General features: G+C 36.2%; 2 protein-coding genes across 4 annotated transcripts in view; one reads left to right on the top strand and one right to left on the bottom strand.

The window, feature by feature from the left end:
- LOC115210651 (serine/threonine-protein kinase Nek11-like) overlaps nt 1-901 on the bottom strand; it is a 94,716-nt gene extending 93,815 nt beyond the window's left edge. The window contains exon 1 of the mRNA XM_029779305.2: nt 245-901. Within this exon, the coding sequence (XP_029635165.1) occupies nt 245-384 (140 nt within the window). The 5' untranslated portion in view covers nt 385-901. The remainder of the gene's footprint in view (nt 1-244) is intronic.
- A 324-nt stretch (nt 902-1,225) lies between these two features.
- The window catches only part of LOC115210593 (protein C1orf43 homolog), a 44,002-nt gene continuing 26,534 nt past the window's right edge, over nt 1,226-18,693 (top strand). Inside the window, exons 1-4 of one of the 3 annotated variants that reach the window (XM_029779197.2) lie at nt 1,240-1,402; nt 7,468-7,635; nt 11,635-11,736; nt 17,358-17,475. In XM_029779197.2, coding sequence (XP_029635057.1) covers nt 7,579-7,635; nt 11,635-11,736; nt 17,358-17,475 — 277 coding nt within the window. In that variant the 5' untranslated portion in view covers nt 1,240-1,402; nt 7,468-7,578. Of the gene's footprint in view, nt 1,403-7,467; nt 7,636-11,634; nt 11,737-17,357; nt 17,476-18,693 lie in introns of all 3 variants that reach the window. The other 2 variants (XM_036502248.1, XM_036502247.1) reach the window with 2 other exon arrangements.

The raw sequence follows: 18,693 nt of genomic DNA, 5'->3' as shown, positions 1-18,693 counted from the left end.
ATATATTGGAATATTGAAATAAGTTAAGAATTAAATTAACTCGATAAATTCAGCATTATTTTAGAATTGATAACGAAAAGGAAATTTAATCCTGAAATAAAATAGTGTCTGTTGTTAGAATTAAAGGCGTAAAAGTAAAATATAATTAGAATTTAACTCTTAAAAAAAGATCAAAAACAAATCCACTTTGACTTAAGAAGTAGAATATAAAGCGAAAATAATAATTGAATCATTAAAAACAAACTTTTTTTCGTTTTCTTCTTTATCCTTACAAAGGTAGACAGTGCCAAAATGACCCGATCCGAGTTTTTTCCCAATTACATATCTTTCAGCCAGGACTGTTGGTACTTTATTTGAGCCTTCTACAGGACGATTGGTTATCATTTTAGATGCAAATCAGTTTTCTTTTTGTAATCCTTAATATTTCCTAGGAAGTGAATTGAGATGAAAGTGGACCCGAAAATAAAATTCCAAAATGCGTCCTCTAGAACAAAGGGTATTGATCGATTACTCATTAAGAGTGGGTCGGTCGAACCAGAATACTATTGTCTTGTTAATTGTTTTTCTTTAAATCAGAACCAACGTGCTCAGTGAAGCGGTTACTTATTTTGACGCAAAATTAATAACAACCTCTCAAGTAAAACGTTGATTTAAATCCATCTGGAGATAGACATATATATTTTTTAATTAATCACTTAACAAGTCTAAGGTACATTTGTAAAAAAACTGTAACCATAGCAACTGGTTAACAAGTGGGAATTTTTAAAATTTATATAAACAAATGATAAGTCTTATGTTCCGTAAAACATACTTGTAGCATTTGTATCTAAATGTTATTTCGATACAATAAAATATAATATATACGTCAACAGAATCGGATTGAGCTTATAGTAACAAAATATTAATAATTTCTTAAATTAAGTTTGATCACCCTTAGCAACAGCTTTACGAAACTGCGGCAAAACATTTAAAAACATAATGCATGTTATTAATATTTGGCCTAATTAAAGGAATATATAATTAAGTTTTCTCACTTAAATTTGTATTTATACTTGTTTTGATTTCAAAAATCCATATGTAACTCTGTCATTTTCAATATCTGATGTTAGTTTTATTGATTTCGAAATAGTAAACAAACCAATTAACATGAATTCTATAATGCTATGATATATTTACTTCACAGAAAATTTTAACACATAAATATTTATTTCCCTATGTGACGAAATAGAAATGGAAATATTTAAATTTTACGATTCGTTTTAAATAGTATTTTAGATATATTATTCAGTTAGCAGTATTGTTTTAAGTGTGTACGATGCCTAATATGACGAATAAGGATTTAAATATTCAGTGCGATGGAAGGTGTGTTGTTCTTCCATGTTGCTTTGTCGGAAGGAAAAAGGTAAATATCCATTCACTTTGATATATATTCAAATCGGAATGAAATAACCTAAAATTTAGTTTTATTTTAAATAATTAGTCATTTTTGGTATTCTTTTTGAGGTCCACCGACGTTATTTCGGTAATCTATATTCTTGTCTACAATATATAATTGCGATGTCGTGTAATAGCTTCTGTATTTGTATGTATACAACACAACACAGGGAACTGGAGACTCATGGCAAGCCGACCCCAGGAACATGAGTGATGATAATAAATATGTTTTTCCATGCAGAAAGCCCATATTAAACACACGCTGTAACGAGGTAACAGCGGAGCCCTCTACGTTTGTCCAATCTTGCTAGAAATAGGAAGCAAATCTTCAAAAGATGGGTCAGAATAAATATACTTCCTGAACCGGCCTTTTCACTTTTCTAGCATCAATGTCCTTATCGTTGTTCTACGAAGGGTTTTCCTATTGTGAACTGTAAAAATACATGACTAAAGGTGTGAGGTTTGTTGAATACATGAGCAACTTAAGGAATATAATGTAAATCAAATCATTAGCATTGTACTGTTTTCACTGGTTGGAAATATGAAATTGTTTCGATTTCTCAGGATGAAAATGTAATTAGAAATGCAATATCTTGTTTTTACTCTTCAAATATATTCATCCACTTATGTTTCTGGTCATCACTGGAACTGAAAGCAGTGAAGCAATCATTCTCAGACAAATGGTGAGAACGTTTCTGTAAACATTGAAACGCTGTTGCTTTAATGTGAAACTATCAAAATTATTGGTATTTTCTTTGACATATCAAGCGGATAGTTGATTACATCAATCTGAGTTCTTGAGTGGATTTAGTAGGAAAAAACTGAAAGAAGCCCTTCACTCGCGCGCGTATATATATATATATATATATATATATATATATATATATATATATATATATATATATATGTTGTATACTCACACACACACACATTGTTTTCTTACAATTTCCATCTCAGAGTGAATTCGGTAAATTAAAACTTACAGAGCTGCTTTGAGTATGTGTATGTGTGTATATAGCATATATATATATATATATAATATATATATATATATATATATATATACTTTATCCAAACATGAAAACACAAAGAGAAAACACAACAATGTGAGGTCGTGGAACATGTATAGTGTTATTAGACGCTCAGGAAAGGAAAGAAAGAAGGGGGATTTAACGTTTCAAGCGGAGCTCTTCGTCAGAAACATAGAAAAAGGAAAGGTCCAAGGAAGGTAAGACGGAGAAAGAAAATCGCTAACGATATACACGCGGTCGATAGTAATCCCTTGGTATTTGTGGGGGTTATGTTCCTAGAGCACCCTCTAATAGTGAAAAACTGCGAATATTGGAGAGGTGGTCCATCTCCTATAAATGTTAAAATAGAACGTTATATATATATAATATTTAATAATAATTTAATAAAAAAAATAAAGTAAAATGTACGGTTACTCACCAATAATGAATGATATTGATTTAAAAAACACCATTTGAGCATGGTTGCTGCCAGTGCTGCCTGACTGGCTCCTGTGCCAGTGACACGTAAAAAGCACCATTCGAGCATGGTCGATGCTAGTGCCAACTGACGTCCTGTGCTGGTGGCATGTAAAAAGTACTATTCAAGTATGGTCGATGCCAGTACTGCCTGACTGGCCCTTGTGTCAGTGGCACCTAAAAAGCACTCACTACACTCTTGGAGTGCTTGGTATTAGGAAGGGGATCCAGCTGTAGAAACTTTGCCAGATCAGATTGGAGCCTGGTGCAGCCTTCTGGCCTGCCAGCCCTCAGTCAAACCATCCAACCCATGCCAACATGGAAAGCAAATGTTAAACGTCAATGATGATGATGAAAATAATGAAGGTAATGACTGCACAGCAAAAAAGATTTAAATCTCTTCAGGTGTTTTAGGGGATGTTGTATCTTCGTGCAAGGCTTTCTTCGTGAACTTGAGGAACATTGTGATGGGAAGTTGCTGTCGTTGTTTCTTCATGGTGGTGAGGAGAGGTTTATATGTCTGCATGGCAGCATCGATGACATTTTTAAATTGGAAAGACCGAAACATGTAGGGATCTCATGCTTCTGCCTTCCCTTGCAACTCCTTTGCTGTCCTTAAAAGGTCTGACAGACGTTTGATTGCCAAGCCCACCTCATCCTCTCTTCCACTGGATCTGGCGCTTCCTCCTTCTCTTCACTGGCAGACTTTGTTAACTCCAACAAATCTTCATTTGTCAGGGTTTCAGAGTGGGCAGTGATGAGGTCATTGACCTCATCTTGCATGATGTCATCAGAACATTCGCCACCACGTCCCTTTGCCGGTTCAAGCACATTGTTGACAGCCTTCTGCCAAATATCTTCAAGTGAGAAACCCTCATACTCCTGGGCACACTCTGGCCACACCTTCTTCTAGCATGCATTGGGGGTTTCTTTTTTCATGTCTTTTAAGAGTAGTGTGGATGATTGGCAGGCACTTAGTGATCATGAAGTTACGCCAGTGCCCCTTTAACTTGAAATTCTCGTCCAAATCCATTGTATCCACAAGGTGTTGGAGAGTTCTGAGTGTAAAGTGCCCTGAAGGCATGAATCATGCCTTGATTCATAGGCTGGATGAGGGAGGTGGTGTTGGCAGGGAGGAAGTTGACTTGGACTCCCTCATGATTCAAATCCAAAGAGTGACCACCAGGATTATCCATAACAAGCAACAGCTTGAATTCTATGTATATGTTTTGAAAGTATTCCTTATCTTGAGGGATGAAGCACTAGTGGCACCAATTCAAAGTTAGACTTTTGGTAATCCAGGCCTTGCGGTTGTGCATCCAGTGTATTTTTGAAGGCCCTCGGGTTCATGGACTTGTAGTTAAATCCTGGAATCATCACGAAGCCAGCAGCATTGCCACACATAGTTAGTGTTGCTTTGTCCTTCTGTGCCTTAAATCCTGAGGCTCTGGCTTTGCCTTCATGGTATATGTTCTGGAAGGCATCTTCTTCCAGAACAAGCCAGTCTCAACTATATTGAAAACCTGTTTGGGCTTGTATCCCTTGTCCTTGATGATCTGCCTGAAGGTCTTGAGGTACTTCTTGGTGGCTTTTTTGTCAGATGATACTATCTCTCCATGCAGGAAAACACTTTATTTTAAACTGTTTCTAGAAACAGTCAAACCATCACTTGCTGGCTTGAAAATCTTTGGGCTCCAGTGCTGTCAATGGTCTTGGTTGCATTTCTTCAGTACCTTCTGCTCCATCACCTCTGTTGAACTGCTGGTATAATTTCTGCTCTTTCTCGCAGATAATATTACTGCTCTAGGGGATGTTTTTCTTTTTGCAGTCACTGATCCATAATGCCAAAGTAGAGTCCGTCCTGACGAAGTGCTTATTTTTCACTATCATTATCTTTTTAGTATTTCACAGAAACTTACTCCTACAGTAGTTGTGATCACCACCTTGTTCTTCTTTATGTAGCATACAGTGCTTTCATTGACAACATAATACTGCAGCATATCTTTTACCTTCTCGGAACATATCCAGCAGTTGTGCCATCACATGGAGCATCATAACCTTTTCCTGGTGCTTAGGTTCATTGCCAGAAACCTTAGGTGTAGGGCATTTGGGCGGCATCTTAGGGCTTTAATGACATGCTGAGAAAAACACAGCACTCAATAAAATACTCTAGATAGCTACTGGATACAGTTTTCCCCAAAAAACCCTACAAAATCTTCCTTTCATATAATATGCGCATACCACCAATGGGAGATTGAGAAGAGATTAAAAATAATCATGGCTTTGAAAAATTTAGTTTGTATTACCACTAGATACAGTAATCTATACTATAATAATAAGAGAGAGAGAGAGAGAGAGAGGGACCAGCAAGTAACCTAATTTCAATGAGGCTATATTGGCTCACAACCTTAAAAATTATTCTGTTGAAATAAACAATGAGTATGGCCAAATATAGCGATGATTTAAAAAAAACGCTGGTATAAAATTAACATTCATTCTCCTGTCGTATATATCATTGATCTCTCATCACTAGCCCAAGTAATACTGGTGTGATACTATATATATATATATACATACATACATACATATATACATTCACTACAGTGAAAGGTGGTTGTTGAGAGACAAACACAGGGAGAGAGAGTGTGTATGTATGAAATATAGATAGATGTCGTTATACTAATTAGCATGCTTTGATTGAAAGCAGGAATAAGAGATACATGATACAGTATACTTGTATCTAAAACAATCAAGTGACATGATGCACAGCTATTCTAATCAGACGGAGCTTCAACTGCGAATGGGTGTCCAGTAAGCCGGCAAATTCAGTATATTGTTATTAATAATTTAGCCTTAAAAGTGTGAAAAAAATATATATTGCCACGAAAAAGCCGTAAAAAATTGCGGTCAATATTTACGATGCCGCAAATATGCAGTGGTTTCTGCAAATACCTGGGACTGTGAATGCCAAACCACGAATAAGCGGGGGTAGACTATACACACACATACATACACATATGAGCACATTGGTGCAAAACAAGGTGGAGGAAAAGAGTACCTGAATACCAGAGGTAAAATACAATTCTAATGAAGCTGAAAAACCTTAAACTCTTACTCCATTGTTTAATGTAACCATTCATCAAACACTTGTGGGAATTCAAAATAATACAAAAGTTTTGTGATGCTAATAATATTTTAAGCTACAGGGTGACACTCAAGCACACATCTATGAGTGTATTGCACCTTATAGCAGAAACAGCTGTAAGCTAATTGGAGTTCATAAAATAATTGTTATATCCTTTGTCATCCCAATTTCCTATATATATTGTATGTATGTAGTGTTTGAAGTGGTGTACAGATAATGTGTATTAAGAAGAGGGAGGCGCAGAAGTGGCTGTGTGGTAAGTAGCTTGCTAACCAACCACATGGTTCCGGGTTCAGTCCCACTGCGTGGCATCTTGGGCAAGTGTCTTCTGCTATAGCCCCGGGCCGACCAATGCCCTGTGAGTGGATTTGGTAGACGGAAACTGAAAGAAGCCTGTTGTATATATGTATATATATATGTATGTGTGTGTGTTTGTACCCCTAGCATTGCTTGACAACCGATGCTGGTGTGTTTATGTCCTTGTCACTTAGTGGTTCAGCAAAAGAGACCGATAGAGTAAGTACTGGGCTTACAAAAAATAAGTCCCGGGGTCGATTTGCTCGACTAAAGGCGGTGCTCTGGCATGGCCGCAGTCAAATGACTGAAACAAGTAAAAGAGTAAAGAGAGAGTCAGAATTTTGGATAATTCTTTATTAGCGCTTTCATCCATTCAGTCAAATTCCTCAGTGCACAGAAAATTTCTTCAGCTTTATAAAAATTGAAGAGATGTTGTTTTGTTTAGTACGGGAGAAAGAGAAAAGAGGAAGGCAGGGACAAGAAATTAAAAGATATCATGAATCTTGGGATGGTCTTTGACTAACTCCTGGTTGATGCAAATGACCTTTCAAGATGTGAATTTTGTTTTCTGGAGAAAGGCAGGAAGAAGGAAAAGAAAGAAAAGAAAAGAGGAAGAGACACTGAGAGAAAAAGCTTCTTTTCAACTATATTGAAATCTAATTGATGTTCAAGATGTCATTCTTGATTCAGTCATATATATATATATATATATATATATATATATATAGAGAGAGAGAGAGATAGATAGTTTTAGTTTCTGTCTTCCAAATTCACTCCCAAGGATTTTCTATATATGTGCCTGTGTGTCCTTGTCTCATGAGTGCACACTGGATGTTAAATGAATGTCACCATTCATCTTCATAAAAGCAGTGTTGTTCATTTGCAGTCTTTCATGAAATCATGTCCATCAATTATGTTTGTGTTTGAAGGACTAGAGGAAATATACCTTGCTTGGATACAAGTGAGAGTTAGTGGCAAGAAAACTATTCAGCTATAGAAAATCTGTCTCATTGAATTTAGGTTTATCAATGTAAGCAAAGAAAAGCAATCATTAAAACAATAATAAGGATGATGATGCTGATTCCATTTTCATTTTTCTTTCAGTTATCAAGAGTTAGCATGAAATCATTACTGCCTTTTCCTGATTACAAAGTTGTTTGATCAGTTTGATCCTTATTTGATATTCATTTGAGGTTGACAATCCGTGGCTTCAAAATGATTGAAGAATTGTCATTAGTGCATATGGTCATTATTATTTTGTTTGGTCTTTTGGTAAGTATCATGTTAAACTCTATTACACTGTTATATTTACATATGTGTGTGTTGCATATATTGACCCTTCGCTCCTCTATTCACCTGCCATCTCTCTCACTGTTGCTCTCCCTTAATATCACTTACTTTTCTTGCTACCCAGAACTATTTGTTAGCCATTCTTCATCCATATATACTGTTCTCTCCACCCACATCTTACATTAATCACATCTACCACTGAATCACCAAATTATCTCTCCTTCCCCACCACTATACATCTCTCTCCTCATGTATTGCACCTCTCTCTTCCCCCCTATTCTTGCAACCTATCCACCCACACGTCATCTCTCTCTCTCTCATCCTTCAGGTCTACTGTATCGGCATTACTATTCTGCCATTCTCCCCTTGCTTTCTTCTGCATCCTTCTACCTCCCCCACCTTGTATCATTGGTCATCCTCCACCCTTTATCCACCATTTATTACCTCCACCCTCCAACCCTACACAACATTTAAAGTTGTTGCCTAATTCTTACTCACCCCCCCTATCTCTTGTTCTCCCATATATACGCTTGCAAACCCCCACCTACTCACACTCCTAGATCCTCTATCCTTGCTCACTTCTCTCACATAGTACCTTGAGGGGCCACCCTGACACCTCATCACTACTGTTTTATCTTTCCAGCTCCATCTGATCACTTCTACCCTCTCTTCTAAAATTTGAGTGGTCATGTATCTCCTCTATACAAGAAACTGGCTTTGTTCTCTTCTCTCTTACGTTAACCCTCAACTCCTAGCATAAAGCCACCCCTTCCCCTCCTCAGTATATTAAGAGTCCATGAAAAAATTTTGTTGTAGATGTATTTCTTGCAGAAAACAGCAAGATTTCTTTCTCTAATCTTTAAATATAAATAGCAATTTCTGTCTGTCCGTCTGTCTCCATCTTGCTGCCCAAACCAGCAAACCAATCTTCAACAAACTTTGTATATATGTTAAATTAACATCCAGTTTAATTAAAGGTTAATTGGATTTCAATAAAAATCAATAATGGACCAATTATGGGAGTTGGGCTATAACATAATAAAATGAGAGGAGTGAAAAGGTGTTAGGTTCAGGGAAATGTGGCATAATGAGGTAGGCTGATATCAGGGAAGGGGAGAAGACAGGAAGAGATAGACGCACATGGAATGTGAGAGACAGAGCAGGAGAGACAGAATTTTAATACTTTGTTCTTTCACTTAACGCATACACTTAGTGAATTAACTATCATATACTCAGTCAAAACTTTTACAATATGCCCAACAACAGATGTTAAACAAGTGAAAGGTAAAGTGTTTTTATATTTGTTTTCAAATCACCGTATTAAGATTTATTAAAATTTTACCAACTTACTCAAACAGTGCACTATATATAATGTCTTTCCTTTTCTTCCATAGATGAATAGCCCCTTGTCTTCCATATATATAAAAATGAGTTTGTGTGGGTGTGTGTGTATCTTCCTTATGCATTCGGAAACTGAGTTGCCAGTTTTGACGTATGGGGTATCAAAAGATTCAGTAATCTTATGACTACAAAATAAACTTTATTTTCATTTACATATTTGCATTACAAAAATTTTACATTATAATCCTTTCTATAAGTCAACTATCGTAAACATTTTATACTATGATGACAACAATAATGATGTCACATTTTCTATATGAGAGCGTACCTTAAAAGACATCCATTTCTCTATATGTTAAGATGAAATACAGCCAATCACTCTCTCTTTCACATGCACACATATATACAAAAAAGATGTATGCCACCATTCGAGCGTGATTGTTACCAGCATTGCCTTACTGGCACTTGTGCCGGTGGCATGTGAAAAAACATTTGAGCGAGGTTGTTGCCAGTGCTGCTGGACTGGCTCCTGTGCAGGTGGCACGTAAAAAACATCATTTGAGCATGGCTGTTGCCAGTATCGCCTGACTGGCCCTTGTGCCAGTGGCACATAAAAGCAGCCACTACACTCTCGGAGTGGTTGGCATTAGGAAGGGCATCCAGCTGTAGAAACTCTGCCTGATCGAGATTGGAGCCTGGTGCAGCCATCTTGTTCGCCAGTCCTCAGTCAAATCGTCCAACCCATGCTAGCATGGAAAGCAGACGTTAAACGATGATGATGATGATGTATGTGTATATGAAAAATGTGTGTGTGTGAAACAGAGAGAGTGACTGAGTGAGTGCCACTTACACATACAAGCAAAAAATACATACATGACAACACACTCATTCACTCTCACTCTCCTCTCTCTCACACACACACACATCCATTTCATATACACATACATCTTTCATTTTCTGCTCTCACTTCAAAGCAAATGTTGCTGTTTTACTTTCTCTTCTCTTTCAATTTCTGCTCTAATCAAAGCATACAGGGAAAAAAAATTTACAGAAATTAATGAATACATTCAAAAATTGAGTTGCCAATTTTGATGTATGGGGTATAAAAAGATTCAGTAATCTTTCAGCTAACAAATAAACTTTATTTTCATTTATATATTTGCATTACAAAAATTTCACATAGTCTTTCTATAATTCAGCTATCCTCAATGACATTTTATGCCTTGACGACATTATCACATTTTCTATATGAGTGTATACCTTAAAAGACATCCATTTCTCTATATGTTATGAGGAAATACAGTCACTCCCTTTCTCGCTCACATGCACACACACACAAACATACATACAAAGAAGATGTATGCATATATATTTATGTATGTGTATATGAATAATAATGTGTGTGTATGTGAGAGAAAGAGTGAGAGAGAAAGCAAGTGAGTGAGTTCCACTTACACATGCAAAAAAAATACATTTGTGACAAAACACTCCTTCACTCACTCTCTCTCCCTCTCTCACGCACATATGTCCATTTCATATACACATACATGCATCTTTCACTTTCTGCTTTCACTTCAAAGCAAATGTTGCCTTTTTTCTTTCTCCTCTCTTCAATTTCTGCTCTCTTCAAAGCATAAGGAAATAAACAATTTTTTATGAAAATTAACGAACAGTCATATGATCAAGTTGACAATTTTCCTGCTTCAAACAACAGAGTGCTATAAAATAATTTCCTTTAGCACACACACAAACACACACACACACACAGTAACTGTAGGTAAAACTTCTGTATGAATTATGTTATTTCTTGCTATGTGCACACACAAAATCACAGCTCAAATCCAATTGAGATCACCTTTTTCTATTCTGTAATTCATGTTTGTGATGAGCGTATTTAAAAACCTGATCTTTGATATAAATTTAAAAGGAAGTTTTCCCAGAAATCCTGTCCTTTACCTGTTGTTTCTAACATACACGACAAGATATTTGCCTCCCCCCACCCGCTTCTTGCTTTTTTCTTTCCTAAATTTCTTCCGATTCATATGTTTTCAATACAGGAGATTAGGATTTTGCCCAAAATACACATTCTCAATATTTTAATTTTCTTACTCCCCATCCCAATTTCTTTATTTTTTTACTTTTTTTGAATTTTTTTCTTGGTAATCCTCAGAGATAAAAATAGTATGAATATTTAAGAATTTTCTTTCTTTTTTCTTAAAGAAACACTCAAATCTCCTTCCCAAGCATCAACCCATCACCTCACCACTTTCAAAAAGCTACAAACTCCGAATGTTTCACTTTTAGCTTTTTGGGAAGCAGGGAAGTTACTTTAGAAATAATGTCATTTATCTGTTGTTTCTAGCATGTTGGGTTTTCTGGTCGTGCTCCAGTATTTTTTTACATCTGCTATTTCAGTGCAATTCTACACATGCATGAAACATCAGTTTGAAAACAGTATCTATAAAGCTAGTTTTTAAACATTGAGAGGCTATGGAGAAAAATAGTAATCAAAGGGGTCCATAAGTAAAAAATGCTTGAGACTCACTGGTTTACTTCATGAAATATTGCTTTCTTATATTGAGCTTAATTTCACGTATAAGGCTTACTGTAGGATTGTTTTTTATTTTTTGTCTATTTCAGTTGTTTTTCATGTTGTTTATTATTACCAAGAGACAGATTTCCCGCCTGACAATACGATCTGCCCGTAGACCACACATCAATATTGGAACAGGAATACCAAAGGTAAGATCAACTGTCACAGTTTCTTGTATTTACACTTCTTCCTTTCTATTTCCTTCTTTCTTCAATTCTTTTATTGATTTTAGTTAGTGGATTGTGGCCATGCTGGAGTACCACTGCTTAGAGTACAGTTATATTGTTCTCAATGCTTATTTCATTATTTTATCAATCTGGATAATAAAGATCACCTCCTTCAATGTCCCCTCCCCTCTCAAATGTTCTTTGTCTTGCAAGTTACTTGGTAACCCTGCTAGTGCAGGCGCCATGTAAAAAACATCCAGTCCACACTGTAAAGTGGTTGGCATTTGGAAGGGCATCCAGCTGTAAAAACCATGCCAAAACAGATACAGAAGTCTGGTGCAGTCTCTGCTTGACCATCTCCTATCAAACCATTCAACCTATGCCAACATGGAAGGCAGACATTAAACAATGATGATGATATATATAAATATATGTGACCATGTGTGTATCGTTGGCGATTTTTTTTCCTCCGTCTTCTCTTCCTTGGATCTTTCCTTTTTCTATGTTTCTGATGAAGAGCTCCACTCGAAATGTTAAATCCTACTTCTTTCTTTCTTTTCCTGAGCGTCCAATAACACTATACTTGTTCCACATCCTCACGTTGTGTTTTCATATTTGGATTAACTATATATATATATATAACCCTTTCTACTATAGGCACTAGGCCTGAAATTCTGGGGGTGGCTAATTGGTTACATTGATCCCAATTCTTGACTGGTACTTATTTTATCAATCCCAAAGGGATGAAAAGCAAAGTCAATCTCAGCGGAATTTGAACTCAGAATGTGAAGACTGACAAAATGCAACTAAGTATTTCTCCAGTATGCTGATGATTCTGCCAGCTCACTACCTTGCACATTATCATCCTTTAACATCTGTTTTCATGCTGCTGGCATGAGTTGAATGGTTTGACCAGAGCTGCACCAAATTCCAGTCTGATTTGGCTAGGTTTGATGCCCTTCCTAGTGCCGACCACTTTATAGTGTGTGTTGGGTGCTTTTAACATGGCATCAGCATGAGTACTTTTATGTGTGGCTGGCACAAGTGCTTTTTACATGGTACCAGCACGGGATTCTTGCAGGCCAATCCTCTTCATCAGTGGGAGTGACATTAACACTTCTGCTGTGAAGGAAGGGCCTTCTTGAATACAGCAAGTTGTCAGATACCTTGGTCCTTAAACTCTCTCTCTCTCTCTCTCTCTCTCTCACACACACACCACATACAGAAATGAGAATCAAGTTAGGCAAATCAATTCACATGTAATAGTACATATATTCAACCATAGACCCAATATGCATAAATTTTTTAAACAATCTATTTAATGCATCAAACATATTAAAAATATATAGATATATAATATATATAGATATATAAATATATATAAATTTATCAATATATAAATACATTAAAAATATATTGGAAATATAAATACATATAATAGATCGACTTGTAAAATAAAAACAATACCATAGAACTAGGTAAAAAGTTAAGAGTCCAGAAAAAGTCAAACAGAAAAGGTTTGGGTATTAATACTCAAAACTTTTATGTTTGACTTACCAATATATTTCCAATATATTGATAAATCTATATATTTTTAATATGTTTGATGTATTAAATATATTTTAAAAATTTATGCATATTGGGACTTTAGTGGAATATATGTATTATTATATGTGAATTTATTTTCCTAACTTGATTCCCATTTCTATATTCATCTAACACCTCAAGTTCGAATATCTTGAGCACTTCAAAGTGCAGTCTGTACATTGGTAAAATGAATTTTAAAAAATTTTCTCTTTTAAATATAATTATATTTACACATATATATATATAAAATGTCAACATTATCATGATTTTCCATGCTAGGGTGGGTTGTCACAGTTTACATCAGTTTGTATTTGAAGCTACTGCCTTCTTGGATAAGTTAGAGTACTGCATCTCATTCATGTCTCAATTTTGAATAGCTTTCTAAGGCTGGATACCCTTGCTATCACCAACCACCTTATGGAGTATAGTCGGGGCATTTCATCATGGCACCAGCTTTAGAATAGTTGTCATCTTTTGCCCCTACGTAATCTCTGCTTGTTCACAAACCACTTTACAAAGTGTATTGCATACATTTTATTAAGGCATCAGCATTAGTAAGGTTGCTTTGTAACCTCTGAGACTGTAGAGTCTTAAAGAGTACGGTTATTTAGTACTTGTACTCTCTATTTTATATTTGTATGATGTGTGTATATATGTACACATGCACGCGCACACACACACACACACACACACACACGCACAAACCCATCCACCACAGCAAAATTGATACCAATGTGGGTACCACATAAAAAGCACTGGTACTGGTGTTATATAAAAAGCACCCAGTACACTCTGTGGAGTGATTGGCATTAGGAAAGACATCCAGTCGTAGAAACCATGCCAGAACAAACAATGGGGACTGGTGCTGCCTCTGGCCTTACCAGCTCTGGTTGAATCATCCAACCATACCAGCATGGAAAACATGTTAAATAATGATGATGATGATATACACATATGTGCAAGCATTTCTATACATCTATACACACACATGCATATATATGTATCATCATCATCATCATCATTTTAATGTCACATGAATCAGATGGAATTTGTTTGGGGAAATTTTATATGGCAAGAAGCCCTTTCTCTTGCCAACCCTCATCTGTTTCCAAGTAATCGAATATTACAACAAGACTGGACACGTTTTCATGATTGGAAACAAAGGACACTGCTTGTAAACAGTGACATTCATATATACTTACGTATACACACACATACAAACATTCATCCAGTTTCCTTCAACTGAACTTCACTCCCAACACTGGTCAATCTAGAACTATAATGGGAGACACTTGTTCAAGGTGCAGTATAGTGGACTTAAATCTGAAACCATGTGATTGTGATGTGAACTTCTTAACCATGCTTCTACTGCCTGAAATTTTGGGTCTTATCAGCTTAGATTCTGTTCATTGGTAGTCCTTAGATTTTTCTCTAAATCAATTATTATTATTAGATCTGTGGAAAAACTGAAGAAGTCTCATATTTCAGAAATATAAAACGGCATGGTTGAATGGACATGGTATTGGATACCATCTCCCAAGTCCTAAGTCCCAGGTCATCCAAGATAGATTGGCACCATGTCCCAATAAATATTTATCTCTCATCTGCTTAATATCAACTAAATACTGGCTCTTAGAAGACCATTGGTACTTAGGATGCATACACCAAAGGAATTAATTGCATGAGAGGGTGAGAGAGAGGGGGAGGGAGGGAAGGAGAGAGTATGTCAGAGAGAGAGAGAGAGAGAAAGAGTGTGTGATGAGAGAATAATAGGCAGGGATAAGGATTTATATATGTTATGTATGTATATGATATGATATATATATATATATATAATGATCATCATCTAATGTACTTTTAGGTTGCATATATATATATATCATAAATAATACTCTTCAATAACATAGAAGAAAGAAACCATCACAAAAGACATTATGCTATGAATAGTTTCTATACACATACGTACACACGATACTTATTAACACAGATAACAACTCTTGAAAGTTGCTAATGCCAAAAAGTTGTATATACCGTCTGATAAGGCAAATAAAAGCACAAATGATAAATAATACTTCGCAGCTGATTGGTCTGCTGGACTAAACTACTCATTTTTTCACCCAGGATGTAAAACAAAGGTCTATTCTTTGTTTGGCTAAGACTAAAGGAACTTGAGTAAAGCAATGCATATGCCAGAGTTTGAAATTTATGATGTATGTGTTCATACTTGTACTGGTATAGGTGTTCACTTGGAATGAGTCAAGCTAGCTCTAACTAATGAATCCACAGCACTGCAAACAGAAGCACACCACATTTAGCAATCATTGATGTCTGACATGAATATCATAAACCAGTCACTGTTCCAACAGCAGATGTATATGCGAGGATCAGATATTGATACAAGTTCCATTTTAATTATATTGAACCTGTTTTTTCTGACTGTACATCTCACTGTTTACACCATGCTTGGATGGTGTCTTTTGAACAAAGATGTAAGAGATGCATTAATTGTGCATGTGGTGCATTCCAAGCCAACTTTGATCTAGGTTGAGGATGAATGTAGTCACAAAAATGTGCATCTAGCATGTGATCATTCACATCATTCTGCTGTATAATTGTAAGTTGTTGCCATTGAAAGAGGCAGACTGAGACAAGGTAGAGGTATTTGACTATTTTTTGCCTTTGCTGAATCCTCTAGGTTTGTGCTTTGGATTTTGTATCAAATTTCAAAATTCTTCACTATTATCAGATCAGTTCCTCCACTTGATACATAATCTCATTCAACTAATTCTCTTTTTACCTCTGAAGCTTCTAGCGGTCACTCATCCTGCTAAAAATATCAAAAATCCCACTTGTATCACACCCTATAAAAAATTCCACAACATTTTGGATATTGTTGTCCAAGTGAAACTATGCACAAGAAAAAGATTGGCTGGTCTTGGTTATAACTCCTTTGAACATAGGTCAGCTTGATCAGGGCTAACAACTAACTCCTTCTGTCTCTTCTACTTCAAAAGATTTCTTATTTTCTTTGATCAGTGAGGTTTCTTATTGACCATGGAGCAATCCTTTATCTTTTCTAATTCATCATCATTGTTTTAATGGCTACTTTTCCATGCTTACATGGGTCAGGTGAGAGTAAGTTTTTCTGTAGCCAGATGCCCTTCCTGTTGCTAACACTCACTTCTTTCCAACAGAGCTAATAATCTAGTCTATCAGATAATAATCCTAGTCTGTCAAACAACAAACAGCCCAAACATGTTTTATGCAGAGAATTGGAAAGAAAAGACACAATATGAGCAAGCCTTTTGTTGGTAAAGATCATACAACATGTCAAGACAAGTCCAGAAGCCTAGACCACATGCAAATGACACCTTCAGAAAACCATTGTTTACAAACCAATGAACACAAGGGAAATAGGAACTCACTCACACAAACTTACATACCAGCTCCCCACCTTAAACTATCTATTATATTAAAATGGTAATGTCAATGTCATGCTAATCTGTCACACTGTTTGTGAAATGCAGCCATGTTTGAAGCAGTTGTACTCCTCCTTGATCTGAGCTTTGCCCATGGTATCATTGCCAAAGTCCTGCTGGATCTTCTGGACGGTTTTAGCTTAAGTGTCACTAAGCTTTTGGCAAAACTTGATGCAATATCTCTGCTTGATGTATTTGGTTATTTTGCATGAAAACGAAAATCTGACTAGTGTGCACTACATGTCTGTACTGTAGGTGTAACAGCCAGGAACTGATGTGGCCTACCAGTGTGAAAATATTAACACATGCACAGGAAGGGTGGCATCGTCTCCTACCCAAAGGATTTTGCCTATGCAACATTGGTTTTGGAAGGAAAGTCACATACTTTTTGAATGCACCTTGTATATTTGTATGTGTGTGTGTAACAATATAACATTTAAAGTGTTATTATTAATACCTGGTGATGGTTTCTAATTAAACCATGAACTATTCACTGTCAGTTTTATATATTTATGTATCAATGTAATTTGATTTCAGAGTCTACAGAAAGAAATCCAACGAAGACTTCACCATGTAAAAAATATAAAATTTGAACCAACATTGCTTCAAAAATCCTCAAATGACACTGAAAATGATATGTGTTCAGATTCAGTTGGTAAGTTCAAGGCAGTTTTTTTTAATATTTACATTCTTTTAACTCTTTTGATGTCAACTCACCTAAGACTGCCTCCGATTCTTTAGTACAAATCCACCTGTTTTGTATTGTATAGAAGTTAAATCCTTCTATCATAATTATAATTGAAAATCTTTCTGCTATGTTATGTTCCAAATGTCAGGTTTCATATACCACTAAATGGAAAAGGTAATATGCTTAATCTGACCAAGTTCTTCATTTGCCATCATCTTTTAGCATCCATCTTCCATGCTGGTATGGTTTTGATGATTTTACAGTATTTGCTGGATCTGAGAACTGCATCATGTATCAGTATCTGCTTTGGCATGGTTTCTGTGGTCCAGTGCCCTTCCTAACACCAACCACTTTACAGAGTCTGATGGCAACTATTTTTGTAGCATCAACACTAGTGAGGTCACCTTGTAGCTTGCAAGACTAACAGCTCCTTTGACTGAGTGGGGCTACAATAGAGAGGGAGGTGGTTTATACCAGGTGACAGAGGTTAAAGTTTGAAAGAAACAGCCAGGTTTCTTGCTTTAAAAGAACATGACTACTTACATAATACAAGAGTGAGTAAGAGTAATATTTGGAACTATCATCTCAGTCATATTGCCTTGTATATACATACCTTATCCAGAATACTGAGTTCTCCTATCATTCCTTCTCCAATTACATATGATTCCTGTCACTATCATTTATGCCTCTTTCATTTATGCTTCTCTCTCTCTAATGAGACTGTCAATTGTATAGAGACACAGAGGCTTGTATTAGTCTTACTCGAGATATGACATTTCTCCAGTGCTGGTGCCACGAGAAAGCACTTGATAAACTCTGTTAAGTGCTTGTTGTTAGAACGAGCATGCAGCCATTGAAATCAAGCTGAAAATGAAATGCTTGCAAGATTGGGTCTGACTGACCTATCAAGATGAGTAGTAGCCCTCGAATATGTGCTGAATTTGACCATGCTGATCCATCCAATTGATGTTGGTATGGAAAGTGGGTTTAAAACAATGGTGGCAGCTTCGATTTTTTTTTATGTCTAAATTCAGTCTTTAATTGATTCTTAAAATAAGTGCAGCTACATTGTCTTAACATCCATTTTACAATGCTTGCATGGATTGGATGCAGTATGTTGAGGCAGATTTTCTATAGCTGGATGCCCTTCCTGTTGTCAACCCTCACCTGTTTCCAAGTGAGGTA

Source organism: Octopus sinensis, linkage group LG4 (assembly GCF_006345805.1).
Source record: "Octopus sinensis linkage group LG4, ASM634580v1, whole genome shotgun sequence".
Classification (NCBI taxonomy): Eukaryota; Metazoa; Mollusca; class Cephalopoda; order Octopoda; family Octopodidae; genus Octopus; species Octopus sinensis.
Note: the sequence above shows the minus strand (reverse complement) of the source record. Positions and strands in the feature narration are given on the sequence as shown.